Source organism: Paralichthys olivaceus, chromosome 1 (genome assembly GCF_024713975.1).
Source record: "Paralichthys olivaceus isolate ysfri-2021 chromosome 1, ASM2471397v2, whole genome shotgun sequence".
Lineage (NCBI taxonomy): Eukaryota > Metazoa > Chordata > Actinopteri > Pleuronectiformes > Paralichthyidae > Paralichthys > Paralichthys olivaceus.
Window position 1 is genome coordinate 28,800,333 of NC_091093.1, and position 22,367 is coordinate 28,822,699.

General features: G+C 43.5%; 3 protein-coding genes across 46 annotated transcripts in view; 1 reads left to right on the forward strand and 2 right to left on the reverse strand.

Annotated features, from left to right (window-relative positions):
• The window catches only part of madd (MAP-kinase activating death domain), a 42,831-nt gene extending 37,279 nt beyond the window's left edge, over window positions 1-5,552 (reverse strand). For 6 of the 43 annotated variants that reach the window (XM_069529475.1, XM_069529493.1, XM_069529625.1 and 3 more), the window contains exon 1: window positions 5,016-5,549. The gene's annotated coding sequence lies outside the window, so the exon portion shown is untranslated. Of the gene's footprint in view, window positions 1-5,015 lie in introns of all 43 variants that reach the window. The other 37 variants (XM_069529558.1, XM_069529521.1, XM_069529595.1 and 34 more) reach the window with 17 other exon arrangements.
• Window positions 5,553-7,549: 1,997 nt separating this feature from the next.
• On the reverse strand, window positions 7,550-18,439 carry nr1h3 (nuclear receptor subfamily 1, group H, member 3). 2 transcript variants are annotated; one of them, XM_020099492.2, is made up of 11 exons: window positions 18,113-18,439; window positions 15,340-15,557; window positions 13,342-13,424; window positions 12,642-12,887; window positions 11,539-11,805; window positions 11,240-11,445; window positions 10,763-10,942; window positions 10,439-10,538; window positions 9,979-10,092; window positions 9,766-9,860; window positions 7,550-9,492 (listed from the first exon to the last, which is right to left on the reverse strand). In XM_020099492.2, the coding sequence occupies exons 3-11, from the start codon at window positions 13,382-13,384 to the stop codon at window positions 9,346-9,348; spliced, it is 1,398 nt and encodes a 465-aa protein (XP_019955051.1). In that variant the 5' UTR covers window positions 13,385-13,424; window positions 15,340-15,557; window positions 18,113-18,439; the 3' UTR covers window positions 7,550-9,345. The 2 variants fall into 2 exon arrangements, with proteins under 2 accessions (XP_019955051.1, XP_019955047.1); XM_020099488.2 differs by having other exon boundaries at window positions 12,642-12,902; window positions 18,113-18,326.
• Window positions 18,440-18,935: 496 nt separating this feature from the next.
• Window positions 18,936-21,874, forward strand: arl14ep (ADP-ribosylation factor-like 14 effector protein). Its single transcript, XM_069529781.1, has 5 exons — window positions 18,936-19,157; window positions 20,393-20,585; window positions 20,882-21,010; window positions 21,142-21,182; window positions 21,361-21,874. Exons 1-5 carry the CDS (start codon window positions 19,087-19,089, stop codon window positions 21,587-21,589), a joined length of 663 nt encoding a protein of 220 aa, XP_069385882.1. The 5' UTR covers window positions 18,936-19,086; the 3' UTR covers window positions 21,590-21,874.
• Window positions 21,875-22,367: the final 493 nt, after the last annotated feature.

A 22,367-nucleotide genomic window follows, 5' to 3' on the forward strand; every position in this document is an offset into this window, starting at 1 on the left:
TCTCTGAACAGTAACTTCATGCACCGGAAGAAAGCATCTCGTGTTCGATTCTGGATACAACTCCTATCAGGGGAATCGGCGTAACGTATCATGAAATTGAGACGACGGTTGAATTATGGGGAGATAAAATAAAAACACTCGGGTCAGGTTTGTTCTCCGCTGACCCTCCTCCAGCTGCTGCTCGGCCGTTCACATTGATTTCTGAAGCAGAATCCGATTTCTCAACAGCAACAGTCAATTTCCATTTATTCCTCCGTGAACTTGGCAACACTGAAATTCACGTCCATCAATTCATGAACCGAGGCCGATCTGCTGAGTTCTTGAGCCAAAGCATTTACATAAAGGGATGATGATGATGATGATGATGGTGGTGATGAAGGGCGAGCACGTCCCTTAGCTTCAGTCAATATGAAACCAACAAGTCCTCGAGATGTTCAACTAGAAACATGAGACAGGAACAAGCCCTCGAAGCGTCATGACATTAAACATAGACACAAAACAAGGTCATATATAATATTTGTCTCGTGTCACGTGTCGGGTGCAGTCAGCGAAGCAGCGAGCGCTACCGTATGTCTCCGACTGGCCTGGTCGCTTGTTCATAAATAATTAATGAGGCAGGTGAAAGACAGCCTGTGCTGCAGAGAGAGGCAGAAACACATTAAACCACTGATATATCATCTTGTGGGAACCAACACCTCAAATTACAGGTGAACAACATGGGCCCTTTAGCCTGGCTATGTTAGGGGGCGTGTCTCACCGTGGAAGCATCGGCGCAACCACACTCGAGGTGTTTCAGGAGCTTGAGCAGTTTTCTGTGGGGGTACTCTTGTAGTAGAGTGTGTACTCTTGATGAGGAGATTAGGATGAATTAACAACTCCGTTCAAAAACAAACAAACCCGGACGGAGGGAGGAGGGAGGGAGGGAGGGAGGGGATGTGATGGGCTCAACTCAGCTCTCAAACCATTTGCGGGGACACAATCATTCATTCGTTCCCACCGACACGTCATGTTTTGTTATAAGCTGCAATAATGTGACGTTTACTGACGTACACTCCCCCACAAAAGGAGGTCAGAGGTCAGGATGATAAGAAACCATCTGCTTTGTTTCTGCCCGTCAGTTACCTGCTGTTCATACCACTGTGTTTTACACCAGCAGGGACTCAGCCAGCTGTCACGTCCACAAACAGATTTCACTCGGCGTGATTGTTACACGCTGCTGCAAAATGGCGGTTCTGCTAATAAGTTGTGGCTCTTTGATTCTGAGGGACGGACACAAACACGTGGCCGCTAACTCCTGAGTCTGTAGACTGTGGAGGAACCAAACGTTTCAGTGGATTCTATCGTACTTCACACATCCTGTTATGTCACACAGACGTTATAATAAGACATTATGATATCTGTCACAGCTCGAGAGGGGGAAAAGGCGTTAAAGCTTATCTGTGAGGACGAGCTCACTTTAGAGAGAGATGTAAAACACACGTTTGGAGGGAGAGAGAATGGACAGAGACGGGATCGACTCTGTGCCTTCGCTCTGACAAACAAATGCCACATGAGGTCGTGCTTCAGAAGCTCCACCCTGAAACACAAACACTGAGAGCAGCTTTTCTCCGTCTCTTCGGGGCTGTTACTCCTGCGCTGATACGCTAATGGATCTGCAATTTAGTCAGTAGCTGTTATGCATTCCAACTGAAAAACCTGGGCGGGGGTGGGGATTACACCGTTCATACAGGAAGAGGCATCACAGTTTAAAAAAAAAAAAAAAAAAAAAATCACACCGGGGAAAAAACTGAATATTATCATTTGTGATATTTTAAATAATCAGACAAGTTTGCAGTGGCTTGAAGCTTAATTTAATTTACTCGTTAAATTATTAAATAAAATAGAAAAAGGGCCATTAAAATGGACAGATTTACAGGGCTCATAATTATCTTGACATTAGATGTGAAAACAAGTGAAATAAACAACTATTAACATTAGAAATGATCCCGACACAGTGTTGTTATAGACGCAGTGCATCTGAAAGCAGCCCGACTTCAAAAACTGTCTAAAATTAAGTTTCGGCTGCAAAAGCAATAGGAGATAATTTTAAAAAAAAAATTATATTATATACAAACCACAACGATCTTAAGTGTGATTAACACGTTAAATGCATGTTGACATGTGACACGGACCAGAAACTCTACAACACAGGTCTTTCTTAGGTCACGACCCATCCCTCCGCAACATTTCATGGAAATTGGTTCAGCGGCATTTAAATAATCCTGTGGACAAACGGACAGACACACCGCAATGACAACATTACCTCCTTTGTGCAGGATAAGAGTACCCAGGCTGACAGGATCTGAAGATGCGGTTCACGTTGAAACACGTCGTTTAGACGGGGCTTAATGTCTCCGCTCATCACACTTGGTAAAATTATTCAAGCGCACCCCGAGCCTGACAGTCTCCTGCTGCTCTTTGCATGTTAATGAACAAGAAGGCCACAGTAAACTGTCACTTCGCATTAACGGGTATATCTGCATTAAGAAGATAGGCAGAGTACACGACCCTGTGTGGGAATATTCTATTTTTAAAGCTTTTCTTTTTTTTTTCTTTTAAAAACAATTCAAGCTACAGTATTTCTGCATACGTTTGAGCATGTTGAAGGGTTGGAGGAGTAAACAGTTCATTCTCACCAATTACCAGGAGGAAAACAGGAAGTGATCACAGCAGAGTACACATCTAAACCTTTTTATCTCAGGTCTGGAAACATAAACGCCTCCTGGTACGAAGCCAAAATGTCCATTTTATGAAGCAGGACCAGGCAGAGGACACATCATTATTTTTAGATGAGGACGGAAGGACTTCACCACTTCACTGGTTGTATTGAGTGAGTGAGCGAGTGAGTGAGTGAGCGAGTGAGTGAGTGAGCGAGCGAGCTTTGTATTGAACTTGGTTTCGCTGCCTCTCTTTAAAAACACCAGATAACAGAACCACAACAACAGGGTGTGATCTTCAAAAGGAAGATGATGATGATGATGATGATGATGCAGGTTAACACGACAGATGAATCTGGTCGGAGTCGTTTGCAGGCAGCGCTCGCTTGTTATGTAAGCGTGGGGGGGGGGCGGGGGGGAAGACAGATATGATTCACAGTGTTTCCTGCCAGTCACAGTGACCAGCAGTAACTAGCGATGGAGGCGGTTGAATTTGTTTCATCTGAGCGACGACGCGCAAACGAGAGAAAGATGAAGAGTAGATAAATAAAAGTATTGATCGCTGCACGCTCACTGTTAGATGTAGATAACTGACGCAGTGTTTGTTTATTACACGCCTGAATAAATGTAGCAACCGATTTATTACCCTGTCAATAAAACTGGTTCGCAAGAAATTCAGGCAAACAGAGCTTTACTTAAAAAGTGAAGCCGAAGTGTCTAAATCGCCCCCTGGTGGCTGGATGTCCTAAACCTCCTCCATGTTAGCAGGTGGGACGTGAGCCCAAGGAATCTAAAGACACCACGTTCACGTGCAGCCTGCACGAACGTGAACGCATGCGTTCTTCAGCACATCCTCTTTGCACACTTCTCACCACTTGCGTTGTAACAGCTGAATGTGATGACACACTGCATTCGGCCCGGGTGCTATGACTCAAGCCGTCATGTCGAGCTCGTACGGTCTCATGAGGAACAGGGAGGGACCTGCGCTCCGTGTGCAGCACATGAAGACAATGACAGACACACCTGGGTAATTTAACAATTAACCGTGCAACCCAAACCTTTTGTTAATCCACATCTGTCCTTCTGTGGGACATTCCACTGACAGACAGCAGAGGACGTGTTTGTCCCAGTGCGAGCATGAGCCACCGTTACACGTTTTGAGTAATGACAACTAACGATGGAGGACTACGTTGGATTCGGGGACTGTTCTGGTGTTTTTGTGGTCGTGCATAAATCAGTCGTGCTAAGTATTTCATTACCATGGTAACAGACGAAGCTTCAAAGCATTTTGTGTTTTGGGAATAATTTGGATGTGGAGCAGTGACACAAACCTGATGAGTAGAAAACCAGAAACAGCATTTTATTATTATTATTATATGTGAAGTTATAGCTGCAGCCTTCACCTCTTATGTCTACTTATATACATATATATATATTAAACTTAAAATATTGTATTGTTAATATCTACATGAGTACATACTTTCTGTACACTGACAGCTTTGCGGTGTTTACACTTTATGTTTTATTCTTCTTAATATTTCCATCTCTCCATATCACATGTGACTTTCTGTTTATTTACTTCATCGCTTTATTGTTTTCTCTCACATTTCTCGTGGATTTTGTTCATGTGACCAATAAAAGATGGACTGAATGAATGAATGAATGAATGAAGTCTAACCCTGAAAGGTAACTAGGATCTCAGTACACAGTGAATGTATTAATACTCTGACAGGTACACAGTGTGAAGGTAGAAGGTGAAATACTACTAGTACACAGTAACTGAGTACATGTACTTGGTTACCTGCAGGTTTGACATTGAGTGAAACAACAGAGACCAGGCCTCAGTGACCAACACGTTTTAAATGCTAACGACAGATCCCAGATCAGGTGAAAGGTGATTTTACTGACAGTGTGTGTGTGAGAGATTACAGACGATGAGCTGAAGGTAACTGAGCTAATAACCGAGGCTAACGATGCTAACGTGTCTCGGTGGATCGGGCAGACGGTCACGTGTAGCTGCGGGTTGTGTCTCCGTGTTTTCAGGTTCGGTGTCGAGGATCCAGGCCTCGTCTCCCCCCGACACTCACCCCGAACATCCCTCCCCTCAGCGCCGCTCTCTCCGCTAGCTCGGTGCTCTCCTGCGCCACGGGTGGATTAGCTAGCTAGCTAGCTAGCTAACGCTAGCTCCCCCGCCCCCGTGAATAACGACACGCACGTAACAAAAGGTGCCGGGTGTGAGGACGTGTCCCCGGGGGGTGGGGGTGGAAGAAACGCCGCGGGGTTCAGGGGCTCAGGTGTCGGCGTGAAGAGCGTCCTCACCTGGGTGCGTTAGCCGGTTAGCCGCTAACGCTCGCTGCGGAGCCAGCTGCTGCCGACGGCCTGGGTTGGAGGGTGTCCTGCTCGGTCACGGAGGGAGAGAGGCTCGGGCGTCCGGGTGATTCTCGTGGAGACCGCGGTGCAGCATCGGGTGTGGAGGGAAGGGGCCGAGGGGCCGAGCTGCTTCCGTGTGTCCGGCGGGCAGCGGTGTCGCTGATGGGAGGCGTGTGTCCGCCTCTCCTCTCCTCTCCTCTGCTGCGCTCCGGTCAGTTCCGACCTGCCTCCTTCACAACATCCCCTCCGACGGCACCGTCAGCCCGCAGGGAGCTGCGCATTCTCTCGGTCCGGGGCGAACGGAAGCGGTGAGCGGTGACGGTCCGGACAGGGGCGGACATCAGACCGTGTGGTGACGGCGACAGCGGCAGCGATGTCTCCGCCAGGAGCTCACTGCTTTATCATCCGACAGGGCCGCTCCCAGCGTCTGTGGGGCCCTGGGAGAATCATGGCCCCCTCACCGCCCCCCCAACCCCTCCCCCTCCATTCTAACTCCCAGACACGACCTCCGGGTAAAGTCCGGAGAAAACCCCCGTTTACCGGTAATTAGTAATAATTACAACTTAACTAGTCATAATAAAAGCTTTTTCTTTATTTTAGCTACGAGCTACGACGCTCACTCAGTGACACCTGGTGGCCGGCTGCAGTACTGATCATAAATCAACTGTTTTAATTGGACCAAATTACAAAGTACACGTTAAATACATTTTTTAAAGTAGTTGTTATCATTCACTGCATTCCACTGTCTCTGTTATTTGTATTTATATTTTATACTTCAAGTTTACTGTTTACTGTTCTTGCTATTTTTTTTAGCACACAATAGTATATATTTTATATTTTATACCTTTTCTCCTTATACTTCTTTTATTATTTTTCTAATATTTTCTTATATTAAGACTTGTTTTTTTTATTCAGTGTTTACAGTTTTGTACTTAAATCTGTGTTGATGAGGAGACCGAGAGTCTGAGAAATTTCAATTCCTCAATATGTCTGTGTATGTTTTGCAGAAATTGACAATAAAGCTGACTTTGAATTTGATGCATGTTCAAGTGTTAATGTTTCTGGTGAGTTTGTGTTTTAATGTGTTAATAAAAACAGGTCTTGTCTGCACCTAAATCTAAATCTAGTCCCTGAGCATCAACACGACTAAAAGTCTGACGGGCAAACAAGTAATTCCGGTTCCAAACATATAAGCACTACAGCATAGCTTTAATTTACACTGTACATACAAAACAGAAGGTCTTCAGGAGTTACAAGTATTAAAATAGGTTTGCATTTCTATATATCAATATTGTTTAGTGTCACCCTTTGAGGACAGAAATTAAATGAGATCAGATGTCACTTACAGTAAAATGAACTGATACCTACATCATGAACATAACATGTACACCAAGAAACAAAGATCTCAGAGCCAACAACTCGTTTGATTCCAGTACAACACAAGAACATTTCTGTCAGTTGACCTGTGGGTCACTAGAGCAATGGTGGAAAACTTGCAGAAGCTACTTTTAAATTCAGTGGTTTGAAGTATTTGGCCTCAAACAGCAAACCAGAAACCAAAAGGCAAACTTTACATTTCACTGAAACCCAAAGTTACGTTTTGCAGAACTGAAGAAAAATCACTTAATAATCTGATAATCTTTGAATGATCGATCCATCTGTCAAAAACAAATCCAAGATCAGTGATGAGGATGTTAGAGGGGTCTAAGAAAATCCATTACAAACAAATGTCTTCCCATTTTTAGGTTATTAATAAAAACAAAATCAGGTTTTTGAGAGGGAAGGCTTCATTAGGTACATCGTCATATTTCACCAGGTCACCGTGTGTTAATGAATGAAAAAGATCCTCAAGTGATTATTTTAAAACACCAGAGTGAAATCAAGTTTACAGATAAAGTGTTGGATGTTAAATGAACAGTGCAACACACGGGCATGGAACCCACGTACAGCTGTTTTAACTGTGACGACCCTGCAGGTTGAATCCCCCCCCCACTGTTAAAACAAAGCATGTTTGTATTCAATCAACCAACCAGGAGGTTTTTTTTTACCCCCATTAACAATCTTGGTGTTGGGAAAAATCAATTATATAGATCATAGTTAGACTGAATGGCAGTTAACACACAGATATGCTTTCTCCATGATGAGAGGTGGGAGTTCTGTGGTGATCTCTTCAGTAGAAAGGTGAATGTCATCGTTACTGTTATCAGCAACACACGTGCTTCTACCACTGCGGTGTGCAAAAAATATCTGCTCGGGACGATTTAGAGAATGATTTGATCATTTAGGAAACAATCATGATGCAAACAGACATGCTGGTGCTTAAAGTTCAAATAATAAACGACAACAAACAGGACAAGTCCTCAATTCTTTTCATCCATCACCGGGTGCTTCACGAGACCAATTCAGATCAGACTAAACCTCGTCCTGCATGATGGACCTGTGACGGTCCTGTTTTATCTGCGTGTGAAGAATCATTGTCCGAGTTTAGCTGTTAAAATCAAATTTATTTAACAAAAGCCAAAAGAAACTGAAGCTGAAAATGATTGAAAAGCTCAACAATGATATAAAGGGTCTGGTTTTTGACTGGTACCATATGAATGGTGACAAACGTTTGACAGAGCAAACACAATGTTGACGTCTGCGGTTGTGAAAAGTCTAATGTTGATACTTGTGAATAGCTCCACACGGGCAGCTGATGAAATGACGTCAACACGCTGCAGCAGCACTTCGTCAAGATTTGGTTGTTTTTTTTTTTAAGCCAGAATAAACATCACATGTATTTACATCGACATTCCTTCATCGACTGTTACGCAGCATTTCAAGTTTGCACTGAACAGGAGAAATGCATGAAAATCACAGAATGAAATATAAACATCTAGATCTCTGCAGTTACATTTATTAGAACTCAAACTCTAATGATTCTACTCATTTCCTGATGTCCTCTGCTCCGCGCCAATCTAGATTTTCTTTTAAACCTGACCAGTTAAAGCTGTTTGCGTTGAGTAAATGTTCAAGGAGGATACTCAGACGACTGTAGACCTTTATTTTTTCCTAATGAACATTCAGACATAGATGTTTTTGAATCAGCATCGTTAATATGTTATCAAAATTAAAAGGTAGTAGAATTATATGTATCCTGTTAAAACTGTGCTGCTTAGAAATTCTCACTCAGGATGATTAGCCTCAATCAAAATATGGAAATGATTGTACTGTTTAATTATGAAATGGATTAAAGGAACATCTCACATGATGAATCAGGTGTTAATAAAAATACCTTTTCTATTTTGATTCATGAACATAAACTTTGTGAATGTAGGGAGAAGAATCACTTCCTTTTTTTTTTTTTGACCAACTGTTCATCTTTACGTGGAATTTGAAGACACTCGTCTTATTTCATGGAACCAGAGCGCAGAACATTTTGAGAGACTTCACTGTCAATGTGGGCGTGGCCCGTCTGCCCCCCCCCCCCGCAGTTTCCTTTGCGTTGCGCTTGTGATTGTACAAACTCGTGGAATCATTCCACAACATTTCTGTCCTGTGAAAATAAATATACAATTTACATTAAAGTTTATGGGCATCTATAAATGACCTAAAGGGTCCCTTATGCACTTGGAAGAAAACTTTAATCCTCTCATAGAAATTAAAAAGCCCCCCCCCCCCCAGATTCCCAGAGGTGTACTTCACATTACTTTACCTGAGCGACTACACCACACATTTGATTTCTGAACAGACATCATAAAAAAAAAACTATTTGTTGCCATACCACGTTGCACGACACCGTCCAGATGACCTTCTGTTTCCCTCTAACATCAATAACGTGAATATCAGATATGAATCTGCCGGAGCTCAACTCTGTGTCCGTTTCCACCGACTGCTCAACTGCAGATCCCGGTTGTGAGACCAAAGATTCAGCTGTAACACGGAAACCAGCTCAAACCTGTTCTAAACCTTCTGGCCGCTGTTAGAGGACGAGTACAGCACTGCACTACAGGTCGACACAACTTTCGACAAATATTAAATCAGAGATAAATGGCTTCAGAGCCTGATGCTGGTATTTAATATTGCCACAATCATGTCAGCATCTACACAAGAGGAAGAACAACAAAAGGCTCAAAAGAAAACTAAGTGTTTCTTCTCATGAACACAAAACTGTTCAGAAGTCTGTCTGAGAGGCAGCGATGCCTTCGACCGGCCCGTGCGGTAAAAGGTCCGTGTCCCTGCTGGACGCTGCGTCTGTCTCGGACTTTAAAGCCACAGGAGTGTGACACCAGGTTCGCGGTCACTCGTTGACGTCCCAGATTTCAGAGAGCAGCGGGGGAAGCTTCTTGTCCTGGAGGCGAAGGGCAAAGACCTGCTCCGAGTGGACGCTGCTTAGCGTACGAAGGCTCACCAGCTTCATCAGCATGCGGGGGAACATCAAGTGATCCTGAGGAAACCAGCGCAAAAACAGGCAAAATCAATCAAAAGGCTTGAAAAAGGAAAAGTGACTCGTGTTGACCTGACACAGGATCTGGTGGTAAGCAGCTGCAGTAAAGTGAAAACAGTTCCTCTACACAACGGACACACAACTGAGCTGTCTGAACACAGAGACGTAACCTCAGCTCTGACCCAATGTGCCTGTTGTGATGACAGCCACCAGGCCACGCTGACATCCTGCCGGTCACGACAGAAGAGCTTATGTAAACCACTCAGCACTTACATGTGGTCTCTTTATCATGATGTAAGAGCGCAGCGCGTCCACGTAGGGCTGCTGCAGCCGCTCCACCAAATCATGATCCTGCACATTTGGTCGATCTAAACAAAGTTCAACGAACAAAACACAAAGATTAACAAAGTGGATTATCAGATTGGATTTAATTATATGTGATAATAACATGGCTCACTGCGGATTACGTGTTTTCTGAATTCTGACCTGCAGAGAAGATGTTGATAGCAATGAGCAGAGCGTATTCGGCCTCGTCCAAGTGCAGGTCATTCATTCCTTTTGAAAACTCAAAGATGGGGTTGATGAACTCAAACTGAAGCCCTGAGGAGGAGAAGGTTGAGAGAGACACAGGGAAACAAGAGAGATTATTTTAAAAGAAGAGAGAGGGGTGCGGTCGTTCACTGTGTCTTTAGCAGAGTGAACGTACTTATTTGAAACCTAACCGTGGATTTGATTTGATCGTTACAGCCCTGAGAGATACAAATGTTTTATATACACACTCACCAGTACCATCAGAACAAGAGTGAGCGCCTCTAAATTATAGGTGTATATTTAAAACGGCTGCTCAAACTTCATTAGTAGCATTTAAAAACAAAAAGAGTTCAGTTTGAGTGATACAAGTGATGAATATTCAAATCGTCCACGAACTCAAATGAGTAAAATTCACCTGCTTTAGCGAAATCCTCCTTATTATAACTGAAATCCTTCAGAAACGTGATGCTGTCAATAGCAGGGTTGTACCGCCGCGATGTCTCCAGCAGCATGATCTGAGGAGGATGAAGAACCGTTCTGTTATTTGTTATATTTAGTTTTACAGCTACGTCCATTCTAACGTTACTCAAAAGAACGACTCCAGTCTCTTCCACACAGTGAAGCCTAATAAATTACTAATTAAACACTGGCATGGAATCGGGCCAATGCCTCAAAGCCCAGGTGTCAGTGTCGGGATGGAGAAATCAATTGGTGCAAGCTTAAGTTAATCACGACGAACCTCAATGGTGGACGTCTTCAGCAGAGCGATCTGATCCTCCCTCGTGAGCTCCAGGAAACCAGGAAGCTGCTTCGCAAAATCCACAATCTCCTGGACTGACATGATGGCGAGCTCGGTGAAGTGGGCGAACCGCTGCTGTCGCACCTCTCGGTTCTGCAAGTCCTGACTCTGTGGCCACGGCTGTTTGATGCACACACACACACACACACACACACAAAAAGAAACGTTAACAAGCACATTCATGGATGGGTTCAAATGGAGTAAACATTCCTCTGATATGTTTTGAAAGCAGCAGCCACAGAATATTCAAATCATCGAGTGCTTTAACGACTGAAGCCTGCGCACATGAACACACAGGTCGTCTATATAGCAGCTATGGCTTCTTCTTCTTCTTCTTCTTCTTCTGCTGCTGCTGCTGCCAGGTTAAATTAAATACCTGCGCAAATGCAGCGTCTGTTCCTGGAGACGTTCACTTACTGTGACTTTTGGTCGTTCGAGGAAAGATCTCTTGTTGCATTGCTTCTGCATGGTCACCAGCTTCTCGATCATCTCCAGCTGCTGAGGATCCAGCGAGGCCGCTTCCTGCGGAGGTGTGGGCGTGACCACGGTGGACGTGCGGGCCGTCTCGTCGTCGTGCTGCTTCTTCATCTTCTTGAGTCTGATTTGCTCCTCGGAGAGGACACCTGAAGGTCAGAGAGGATGCACGTTCTGGACCGAAGCTCAATCGCAGTGGAATTTTTTTATTCTTTGACACATTCGGTGAACGGACAACTCACACTGCTCCAACATGCCCGCCTCCCGACACTTGCGCAGGCGACACTGCTGGCACTTGCGGCGCATGTACATGTCCATTTCACAGCGCCCATTGTTCTTGCAGGAGTACTGGGCACTTTTGATGACGCTGCGTCGGAAGAAGCCCTTGCAGCCTTCACAGCTCAACACATTGTAGTGGAACCCCGAGGCCTTGTCACCGCAGACACTGCACACCTCATTGCCCAACATCTTCGGAGCAGGACCCTTCTTTCTCTTCACCGGCTGACCATCTGAGGTGAGAGATCATATCAGATCATTACAGGTAAAGACATTATTTTAGGCGGTAATGTGATTAAGCAGTAGTTTGTTTTTTTTTTACAGCGTGCTAATACTTGTATTGTTGAGACAGAAGTACAACACATGGAGACATTACAAACTATACAGACCACCAAAATATTTCTCTTAAAAAATAAAAAGAACAATTTTAAGGTGCAACGGAAGCAGCAATTATTAAAACAAACCTAAATGAACGAATTATTTTAACATGTGTAAGACCACTGCTCCCTGTGTACTTGTACAACCTGATAAAATCCTGTGAAATATATTTTAGGTTGTACACAAGTCAGTAAGTTATTAAAGGTACAGTGTGTAGAATTTTAATTTATTTAAATATAAAGGGTCTTTTCTGGGGTAAAGAAAATTACAATTCATACAATTTAGATGAAACGAACTCGTGAAAACATCATGAGGATTATTATTTACATTAAATTTCTGCCATTAGTTCCCTTTCACCTGAATCTTACACACTGGAGCTTTAAGTGTCAGTATTAAACAGATATTAACAGATTTAATGAAACTTGGAGTCAAAGAAGAAAACCTTGTTCTGCATCTAAGAGGGAAATTAAATAGAAACGTCCATAATGAAACGATCCAGTCTGAGCTCAAGCGTCATTAATACAAGTTTAAGATGTTTGTGACTAAACATGATGTGTACTGTGTATTTTAGTTTAAATATGCAGTATTCATTCATTTTCTTAAAGAAAACTATTGAAAGACTTCAACAACAGAAGGATTCAAGTGTAACCTCAGCTCAAGTTGTACACTGAAGCCATTTCTCCACTCTCACCGATGCTGCTGCCGGACGTGTCCCCTGCAGCTGGATCCAGCTTGATGTCGCTCGTCTCGACCGGCAGGGGGCTGCTCATCTCGGTCAGAGAAGGGCCGTTGCGAGGGGGGGCATGGAAGTCATCAGGCTGGGAGAGGTCAGCGAGCGACAGCAGGCCGCCGGGCTTCACTGTGGTGCCTCTGCTGCTCTCCTCAACCATGCAGTCCAGCTGCAGCTCAGAGGCCCCTTCAAACACCTTAGTCTCATCTGACGGAGGAGACACTAACACATTTAAAAACCATCATCAAACAGCTCGTTACGTCGCTCTGTTACGTTACCAACACAAGTTTCCACTCGCCCTTATCAGTTTTGGCCCCTGTCCAAAATAAACCTCTAGCGTTCGCTAGCCAAGAGGTGGAACGCAACAGAAACACAAAGCTCGTGGAATAAATACTATTCATGTGAAGGTTAGTATTTGAATTTCTGCCATTCTTTTGTTCGAGACTGTAGGAAGCAAAGCCGTCATGGATTTCAGGAGAAGTTCATCCACCACCAGAGGCAGGTGAAGGCCGGTGTATACATTACTGTGCAATGATTTCTAATTTAAAACATAAATGCACATTTTAATTCTGTCAAATTAAAGCTTTGCTATTCGCTCATATCAGCAAACTGATAAATGAGCCAGGCTCCACTGACAACATGTAAAAGAAGCTTCTCTCACCATGACCAACATCTGGGATATCAGTCACAGACAGCGTGGACATCTTCTGCACAACAGCTTGTCATTACGAAATCAACGTGCACCTGTGAAGCACAAACAAGAAGCACTTTTGATTAATGCGGCAAATGTAGTGGTTTGAAGTAGAAAAACAAAATCTCCCGAAGCAACGTTTTACCTTTACTTCTGTTTCCAACGAGGAGATAGACAGAAACACCGGGTTGGCAAACGCCTGTTACGTATCTACTGGTGCACGACTTAGATTTATGTCAAGATGCACGAAACACTTCTGTATTTAACTTAAATTTGAATTCCTTGGACAGAGCACATTCTGTCACCAACAGCTTCAAAGTAGACTGTGTATTAGTATATACAAAAGCAGTGTCATAAACAGGACAGGACTTCTCTACAGATTTAAAACAGAGACGAGGTTAAATGAATAAAAAGCGGAGCAACCGCAGAACTAGGAAATATCTCAAATATGTCTTGTAGTTGACTGAGACCCGGCCTACAAATATGTGCATACAAGTAGACAGGCTGTAAAAGCAGAAATGAAAGTCTGTCATGTGGTGTATATGGATGCATTTCAGGAAACTGACTCAGCAGACACTCATGCCTGGTTTTCAGATATTTTTAAACACCCTGCAAAAAAAGATTCAGAAATCTCTTGCACAACCACAATCAGGGTGAACGGACACCTGCCTCTACAGGTGGATCTTAAATCTAAACAAAATGAAAGAAATCTATCACGGCATCGTGCTTAACTTTAATTTCATCTGTACAGAAACCTGAGAAATGTTTGATTCCTCTGTGCTCGTCCAAACTGAACACATGAGAAACACAGTTTGGCAACAATAGACAGAAGAGACATAAAGTCAGCTTCAAACTGGACGCTATGTTTCGAAACCTTGTTTACGGTCAAGTGAACAACAACACAGTCAAACCTCTTGTAACGTTTCAGGAGATAAAGCTTCACCTGCCAGATGTAAAACTGTTAATCCAACATATATATTGTTTCTCTGATTTGTGAATTTAGGCCACTTGCTAGTTGCGCCATTTGTTTTATGTTACTGAGTAAAGTCGACATAGTGACAGAGAGCGAAGCGACTTTGTGTGGTTTATACTACATGACCACAAGCAGTATCACTTTTTCATGACTACAACATTCGTTACCATCACATTGTGACCGACGAACAGAAGCTGATCACAGGTTTAAGTCAAAGTAGTAGTAGTAGTAGTAGTAGTAGTAGGAGTAGTAGTATTTACTGCACAACTGGATTTCTATGCATTTCAAAGAATGAAGGAAACAACAAACGTCTGTTCCAAATTCCATAAACTGTGGTCAGACTATGTTGACGACTAATTTAAATGAAAACTCGTAATTAAACATTGAAGGAAAAAGCTAAAGTGGCAACGGCAGCAATTTTCCAAGCCTAACACGGTTTTTATGTGATAAAGTAGAAGAGCACTTATTCGAGAGAGCGTATACCTCCGCCCAACAATCCTACACATGTCTGTCCACCTCTTATTAAGTATGAAATAATAATCTGCCCCATATTCTACAAACGCGGGATTTTCTGAGAAATTCATGAAACTTTTGAATTTGCAAAGTTAAGAAAGTGATTGAGAAGTTATTGTTGCAGTCTTTACGTAGTAAAGTTTCATTTTTCAATGACAGCAATTATTATTGTGTGTTATTAGAAAATGAGGAAGAGGAGGATAACGACTAATTCTATACATGTTTAAAATGTAATTGTCAGAATTGAGCCGTCACGTTGCTAATTTTGCTGACAGAAAAAAAAAAAGAAATTCTAATAAGAATTTCTGTAAAAGTCTATATTTCACCACTTAGCACAACTGAAATGAAAAAGTTTTCTTGCTCTAGATAACATCAGTCAACACATGAATAAAGCCAGAAGGACCACATATCTACACTAAACCCTCAGATCCAATGAATCTGCTCCAGTGACTGTGACAGGCAGCGATTTCCACTGATCTTACCTCTGAAGTCGATGTCTTATTTACCGTCGATGCATCTTCCCCACGCGAGTCCACAACCTCAGTCTGTCAATGTCCCCGCGCTGACAGACGACTGACTCACTTGCGTGACGAGGCTCGATGCCAAAACCACTCTGTGACTCAATGGGCTGAAGTTTAACGACTTGATATCTTGAAGAGAGTGAGGGTAGAAAAGAAGACAACTCTCTTTCCACTATGCCCTATGGGAGACAGGAGGGAAAACAGACACAGAGAGGAGGGGGGGGGGGTGAAAGAGGAAACACAAGAGGTTACTATTGGTCATCCATGGCTCCTAACTCCCCACAGGGCTGTGGTGTTCCAGCCTTTTTCACTTTGAGTATTTAGGCAGCGGATTTTACCAAGAACAGCCTCATACCACACCGACACCTCAGAATGACCCCTGACGTTTCTGCACTTGTTTTAAAAAATAAAATCACTATCGTGCTCCAGTGAATATGACGAAATACTCCCAGCACCACGAAGCCTTTCTCACAGAAATGTCACAGAGCATGTGAGAGGGGAAAAAAAAAAAATCACAAAAACAATACTACATCTAGATTGAATGCATCAATCATTTAACAGCAAAAGACGGATGTTCATATTCACATGTTGAGAAACTACAGATCAATACGTCCACCGTCACGTCAGCAACGCAGAGGGAAGGTTTTTGTCGGGGTTTTGATCGTTCTGAAGCTGCGGTTCGTTGCTTATGGTCTGCTAATCAAAAAAGGTATCAAGTTTTTTTTATTGGGTGCATTTAAATTGTCTGAGGTTGTAAAACATTTCTACTCTTCCTGTGACCTAATGTCATCCCCACCCTGATCCCTCTGTTCCAGTCCAATGTCCCCCGCATCTTATCAGTCAGTCACCTTTGTCCATGAGCATGTTTTCATAGATGACTGGAAGTGAAAGCACCAACAAAAATCAATCAAACACAGAATAAAACCAAAGGCACTGATTCTATTTTACACTTTACAACCTGGTTTCATTACTCACACACACACACACACACACACACCAATGACATGTTGTGTTCAGTATGCATCTACTATGTTGATAAAACCATTACGCTTCATTACAACCTTCTGCAGCTGAATATAACTTTCCAGTCAGCACGAAACTTCATCCTCTAAGTATGAAAACCGGAACAGGATGGGTTCTTGTTGCATAAAACTAATTAAATATTCTTTATGATAACCATTTTATTTGTTGACACCCCAAACCACACTGCTTATTAGATTATCAGGAGCGAACGTAACGAATCGACCAATGATAATTTATCCAGTGAAACGATCACTCACTTTTAATTTCCCTACGGGGATTAATGAAGCACTTCTGATTCTGAACTGATCAATCAGGACAGAGACAGGAAGTGGTGACTAGAGATGTTACGACAACCAGCATCAGAATCCATCTGGTCTGGTACCAGCTAGTATGTGACTCACTGTTCTGACACCAGGCTCTGTGACAAAGCCACCAAACATGAATATGTTAATCACAAACATGGTTTCCGTTGTTCTGAGGAAAATAAAAAAAAAACCCTGAAACTATTGCATCAGTGACATTTACCGTCACTGTCGGACACCGTGCTCAGGGCTGACGCAGCGTTTGTGAAAAACGAGTACTACTTCCCGCTCGGTACACCTGATAGCACAACTGCAGTCAGCACAAGCGAGCGGGAAATGTCCTTTTCTCAGAGTCTCGGCGGATGCGACTCTCCCCGGTGAAGCAAAACCGGACAAACCCACTCAGCAACAAGTCGGTGTGAAAGCAAAGAGTCAGTGGTTTCAGGAGTCGCCGGCTCCACAGTGACCGTTCCCACGAGTGAAACGAGAAACAGCGATGGAAGAAGAAGTGGTCGGTCCAGTGCCTCAAGGCCCAGAGGACCCACCCTGTGTTTTCACTTCTTCTCACAGTTCCTCTGCTCAGGTCGGAGACACAGGGTGGAGACACAGGGTGGAGACACAGGTCGGAGACACAGGGTGGAGACACAGGTCGGAGACACAGGTCGGAGACACAGGGTGGAGACACCTCCGGCTCATGAAGAATGTTAAAAGACAAAGTGATCCACTGTGACTCACACTGTGGCAGGTGTGATCAGCAGCATGGAGGAGATCTGACCCAACAAGTGAATTAAAGACACAGGTGTGGGTGGATCAGGGACGTTCAGGGACACACAGACAACAACCAGGGATAAAGACAGAGATTTAGGAATCAGACTGTCTCAGCCCTTTGTCTGGAGACATTAGCCTCCAGAGTTAGCTACCGGGTGCTTGTTGTTGTCAACAGGCTAACAGCGTCATGTCGCAGCCGTGTTAACTTTGTTGACGGTGAAAAGAGTCAAACAGCGACTTTAACCCCACGTGACGAGTTTCATGTTCAACCCGACACTTGTTGAAATGGTTTAGTGGCTGTTTACACCACGGAGCCGCGACCATCACTGGCCAACTTAGTTAGTTGGTTAGTTAGTTAGTTAGAAGTCCTGCTAGTTAGCCGGGGGGGGGGGGGGGGCAAACCCGCAGCTAGCTTAAACTTGTGCTAGTGCTGAAGTGGGTTTGAACGCAGCAGTGATGGAGACATGACAACAGATTAGCTGAGATTAGCTTCATGCTCAGTCCGAACAAGGCCGATATTGTTAGCGTTAGCTCAGCCCACCCGCCACTCCGGAGGAACTCCCTGTTTACAACCGGAGCTCGGCTTAGCTTAGCCGACGCGCCGTTAGCACGACGGGAGACGGTGCAGCGGGTCTATTTACCGGAGTTTTCACGCAGTTGCTGATCCGGTGAGGGCGGCTCCGTCTCCGGCCGCGGTTCGCGATGACAGCGGCTCTGACAACCGACGCTAGCGCGTTAGCTCGCTATGCTAACCAGCGTACATCCATCATGTGATCCAGCGGCCCCGGTCTGAGGCACCAGCAGCTGCTCTGCCCTGGGGAAGGTCTTACAGGCAGCAGCGTAAAGAAGGACTGCTGTGCCCTGCCACTAGTCTTACAGGTAGGAAGGTAAAGAATGACGGCTCTGCCCTGCCACTAGTCTTACAGGCAGCAGGGGTAATTAATGATTCTCTGCCCTGCCACTAGTCTTACAGGTAGCAGGGGTGCGTGCGAGTGGTGACGTTCAGGAACACAAACATTCAATGTCCAGCTTATATATATATATATATGTAATTTTTTATATTCTCTTCTCTCAAGTGTAACTCTGTTATTTGGGCCCTTTTGTTTTTCTCGGTGATCTTCAAACAAAACTTTAAATACATGCTCCTAAATAAAACTTTGCAGATTCCAACACTTTGTCAGACATTATTGAGAAAGTTCCACTTAAATCATCTGTCCAGTCTGGTGGTTTTCCATTTGGCCAAACTACATCATGTTTTATTCACAGTTATATATTTTTTTTGGTAAGGTGACCCTGAGTGCTGTGAAAGGCAGATATAAATAATAAAATGTATATTTACTATTATTACTTTTCCTTTAAGAACAGAACAACATAATTTATCTCCACCTCCTGTCTCTCTCTGAATAACTATCTGAGCCGCCGCTAGGGGGCACGCGCTCCCCAGGCAACACGGGAAGTTAGACCGGATGTACATTTTATTTCCACCGAGGAAGAAGCCTGAGGAAAACAATCACAAACACCAGATGGTTGAGGTTTTTTTTTTTTCTTCTTGCGCATTTTTGACTTTTCGACATAATCGCATAGTTGTTTTTTATTTTTTACCGGAAACGACACAATGCCCGTCATCTGTGCGGCCACCGGATGCAACAATAAGTTCGTGAAAGGGTCGGAAATACGATTTTACAGGTAAGTTTACAACCGGAGGAGCGGAAGCTTCACGTTAGCTTTAATGCTAATGTGACAAAACGCAGCGTAGAAAACAAACACGGTTGACTTTGGGTTTAAATCACTTATAAATACGTCACGTCCTCTTTAGCGGTGCAGTGTTTTTAGTCTCATTAGCATCTGTATAACCCGATTCCATTAAAAACTCTGGTGCAACTTACCAGAGCTAACGTTAGCAGGTATTCTCTTAGCGATAATAAACCTGTACTTCCAGCCACCACCCAACAATTTGACATCATACAACGACTTGTGTGTTTCCCCGGTTTGAGTATCGTCTCCCCCGCTTTAGATCAGATGAGTGTCAGTCTGTGGAACAGGAAAAATCTGCTAATTCCGGACACAAATATCCTGTGGTCAGTTTAGACAATGATCCAAATCTAATCTCAAAATCTTCAAGTACTTCAAGAAAAACTAAATGGAACCGCACGCAGGGTTTTCCCTGATTTGACCCGAAGATCACTGAACATCTGTGGGTAGATCGTAAACATGCCGGGTGCAAGAAAACTCCAAGAACACCCGAGAACATGGAGTCACCTGCAAGAGGAGAAGGCGAATCAATCAACGAGCAAAAGACTTCAATGCAAAGTGTTAAGCTAGCTATGATACTTGCTGGCGTAGTAAGGTGCCGAGGTTTTTGTACGTGCTGCAGTTATTGTTTAATGTTTTCCTACTTTTTATATTTAAAAGGTACAGAAATCTTTTTGCTTCAAGTTAATCAGAAATCCAATTTGCTCAAGCAACTGTATCAGCGTAAAGCTTAACTATCAATTAACAATTTTAATGTTTTTAGAAAAACACAAAGTTGAAGGCAACAGCAGCTCTGATCCTGTCACTGAGCCTCTTGAACTTTATATTGCTCGTCTATCCTGATATAATGAATTTGAAGACAGTATTTAATCACATGGAATTGTCTTGATTAAGTCGGATGACTTAAAAACACTCATGTCAGAAAACCGAGATTCAGCCCGTTGAACTGCATCTCATCTGCTTTCATGGACTAAATATAAATTCTCTGACTTGAGACAGTGAACTAGAGACCACAAGAAAATGATAGTACAATAACATACGAAACAAAAGTTCATCTTTGAATATGCTAAGTATGCTTTATAATCTGAAAAATCAAACCGGTGAAATGGTTCAAGTCTCACATCCTGCAGCTTGGTTCAAAGCCGTCTCCTCCCTCTCCTGTGTCTCAGGTTCCCGCTCAGCAAACCTCAACTTGCCAGCAAATGGGTTCACAGCCTGGGGATGAAAAACTTCATCCCAACCATCAACACCTGCCTCTGCTCCGAGCATTTCAGGTCCGACTGCTTCAGGGACTACAACGGTAAACAGTTTCTGCGAGAGGATGCAGTTCCCACTGTCTTCACCGGACAGGATTCATCAAAGGTGCACACTCACAACGTTATATATTCTTCTGATGGTTTTCTTGAGAGTGTGGTCTTTTATTTTAAGAATATTATTTGTTCATTTCACGCTCAGATTTTGTAATGTTCTCAAACATTTTGTCTTCACTCACATTATCTGCTTCTGCACAAACATTCTGTGCTTCAGTTCCAGCATCAGCGAAACTAAATGTGAAATATTGCTCTCAAAATGAAAGAACACGCTCTTGAATCAAGATAAGAAAGAAAGTCCATATTCTGCTCGAACAGCAGCGAGTGATAACTGTGAACATTCCACAGATTGAACTTCGTAAACGAGGAGTGGTACCAAAGGAGACGCCTGTCGTTAATCAAATTGGAACTCAAGCTGACAAAGACAAAGCGAGAGAAGCTGCAAATCTACGCAGAGACAAGAGAGGAGGAATGAGGGTGAGGTGTCTGATGCTGCTGTCTGTACTGTGGGTAGAGAATACGTTGCCATCTGAATGATCAGTCATTTGAACGTGACAGGAACAATAGTAATTACATAACCTGACATGTTCTTGTGCTTGTTGTCACAGGGGGGACGAGGCGGCCGCGGAGGAAAACAGCTGTCCGACAGGTGAGACACTGTGTGGCTCTCTCTTTCGTTCTCACAGATCCAGGACATTGTTGTGACAACAGACGTAATAAGCGAGGGAGTAATTAAAGAAATCCCCCGAGGAGAAAATGTATCAAGAAGCGACGCTGAGTGAAGAGATGACTCGTTGATATCATTTGTTTCCCTCTGGATCACACAGGCAGCCACTTGCAGCCAAAAGCCGAGTGTACGATAACAAAGGTCAGCTGCTCGCCAACGGCAAGGACATGTGTGACTGTCTGGACGTGGACTGCATGGGCTGCTTCTACCCTTGCCCTGAATGCGGCTCACGCAAGTGTGGAGTGGAGTGCCGCTGCGACAGGAAGTGGCTTTACGAGCAGGTGGAGGTCGAGGGTGGAGAGATAATCCGCAACAAGTTTGCTCTTTAGTTGACAGTGACTCTTAGGTTTTAAAGATGGATCCAGAGGGATTCTGGGAAACATTCAGCTCCAGGTCATTCTGGTTTACAGACAGACTTTGACGCTGTGTAAAGGGATCCTCCACTTACATCATGTTCTGCAAAGCTGCCGCCTGTGGCAGGAAACATAACAGAACCACGTACGACGTATTCTGCTGAATGTCAAATGTGCTTTTCCTAGTTTTTTCCTTTTAGCCTTTTTTAAAAAAAATCAGTTTTATGGAACAGCTTGTGTCAATAAACGTTTCATATTTGACGTCTGCTCCGTTGATTTATCTTAACATCTGCAGCTGGTGCCTGTGAAATTATCTCAAATTCCACTTTGTGCAGTGAGATGCTGAATTTTGATTCTTTAAAAAAAAACTGTCACTTATTATTTACCTGGATTATTGCAGAAGAGGAAAAAACGTGAAATCATATCATGTAAGAAAAAGGAAACTGACACTACGGCCCAGAGGAGAGAAATTAAAGATTTTACATGTACACAGTTAATATGATCTGTAGTGCAGATGGTGTTTATATAGTTTTGTTGTCAGAACACACTTAAATTCATGAGGAATCAACAGTGAATTGTGGGTATTAACTGTGAAATAAACAGACCTGTGATAAACTGGATGGAACTAAATCTATGCATGACCACTTCTACTTCAGAAGCTGATTAATGAACAGTCCCCTTAAGTTCAATTAAGCTGCACCAAGTTACTCACACTCATAGTTTTCAGTCCCCACATCATGTCTGACTTATGTCA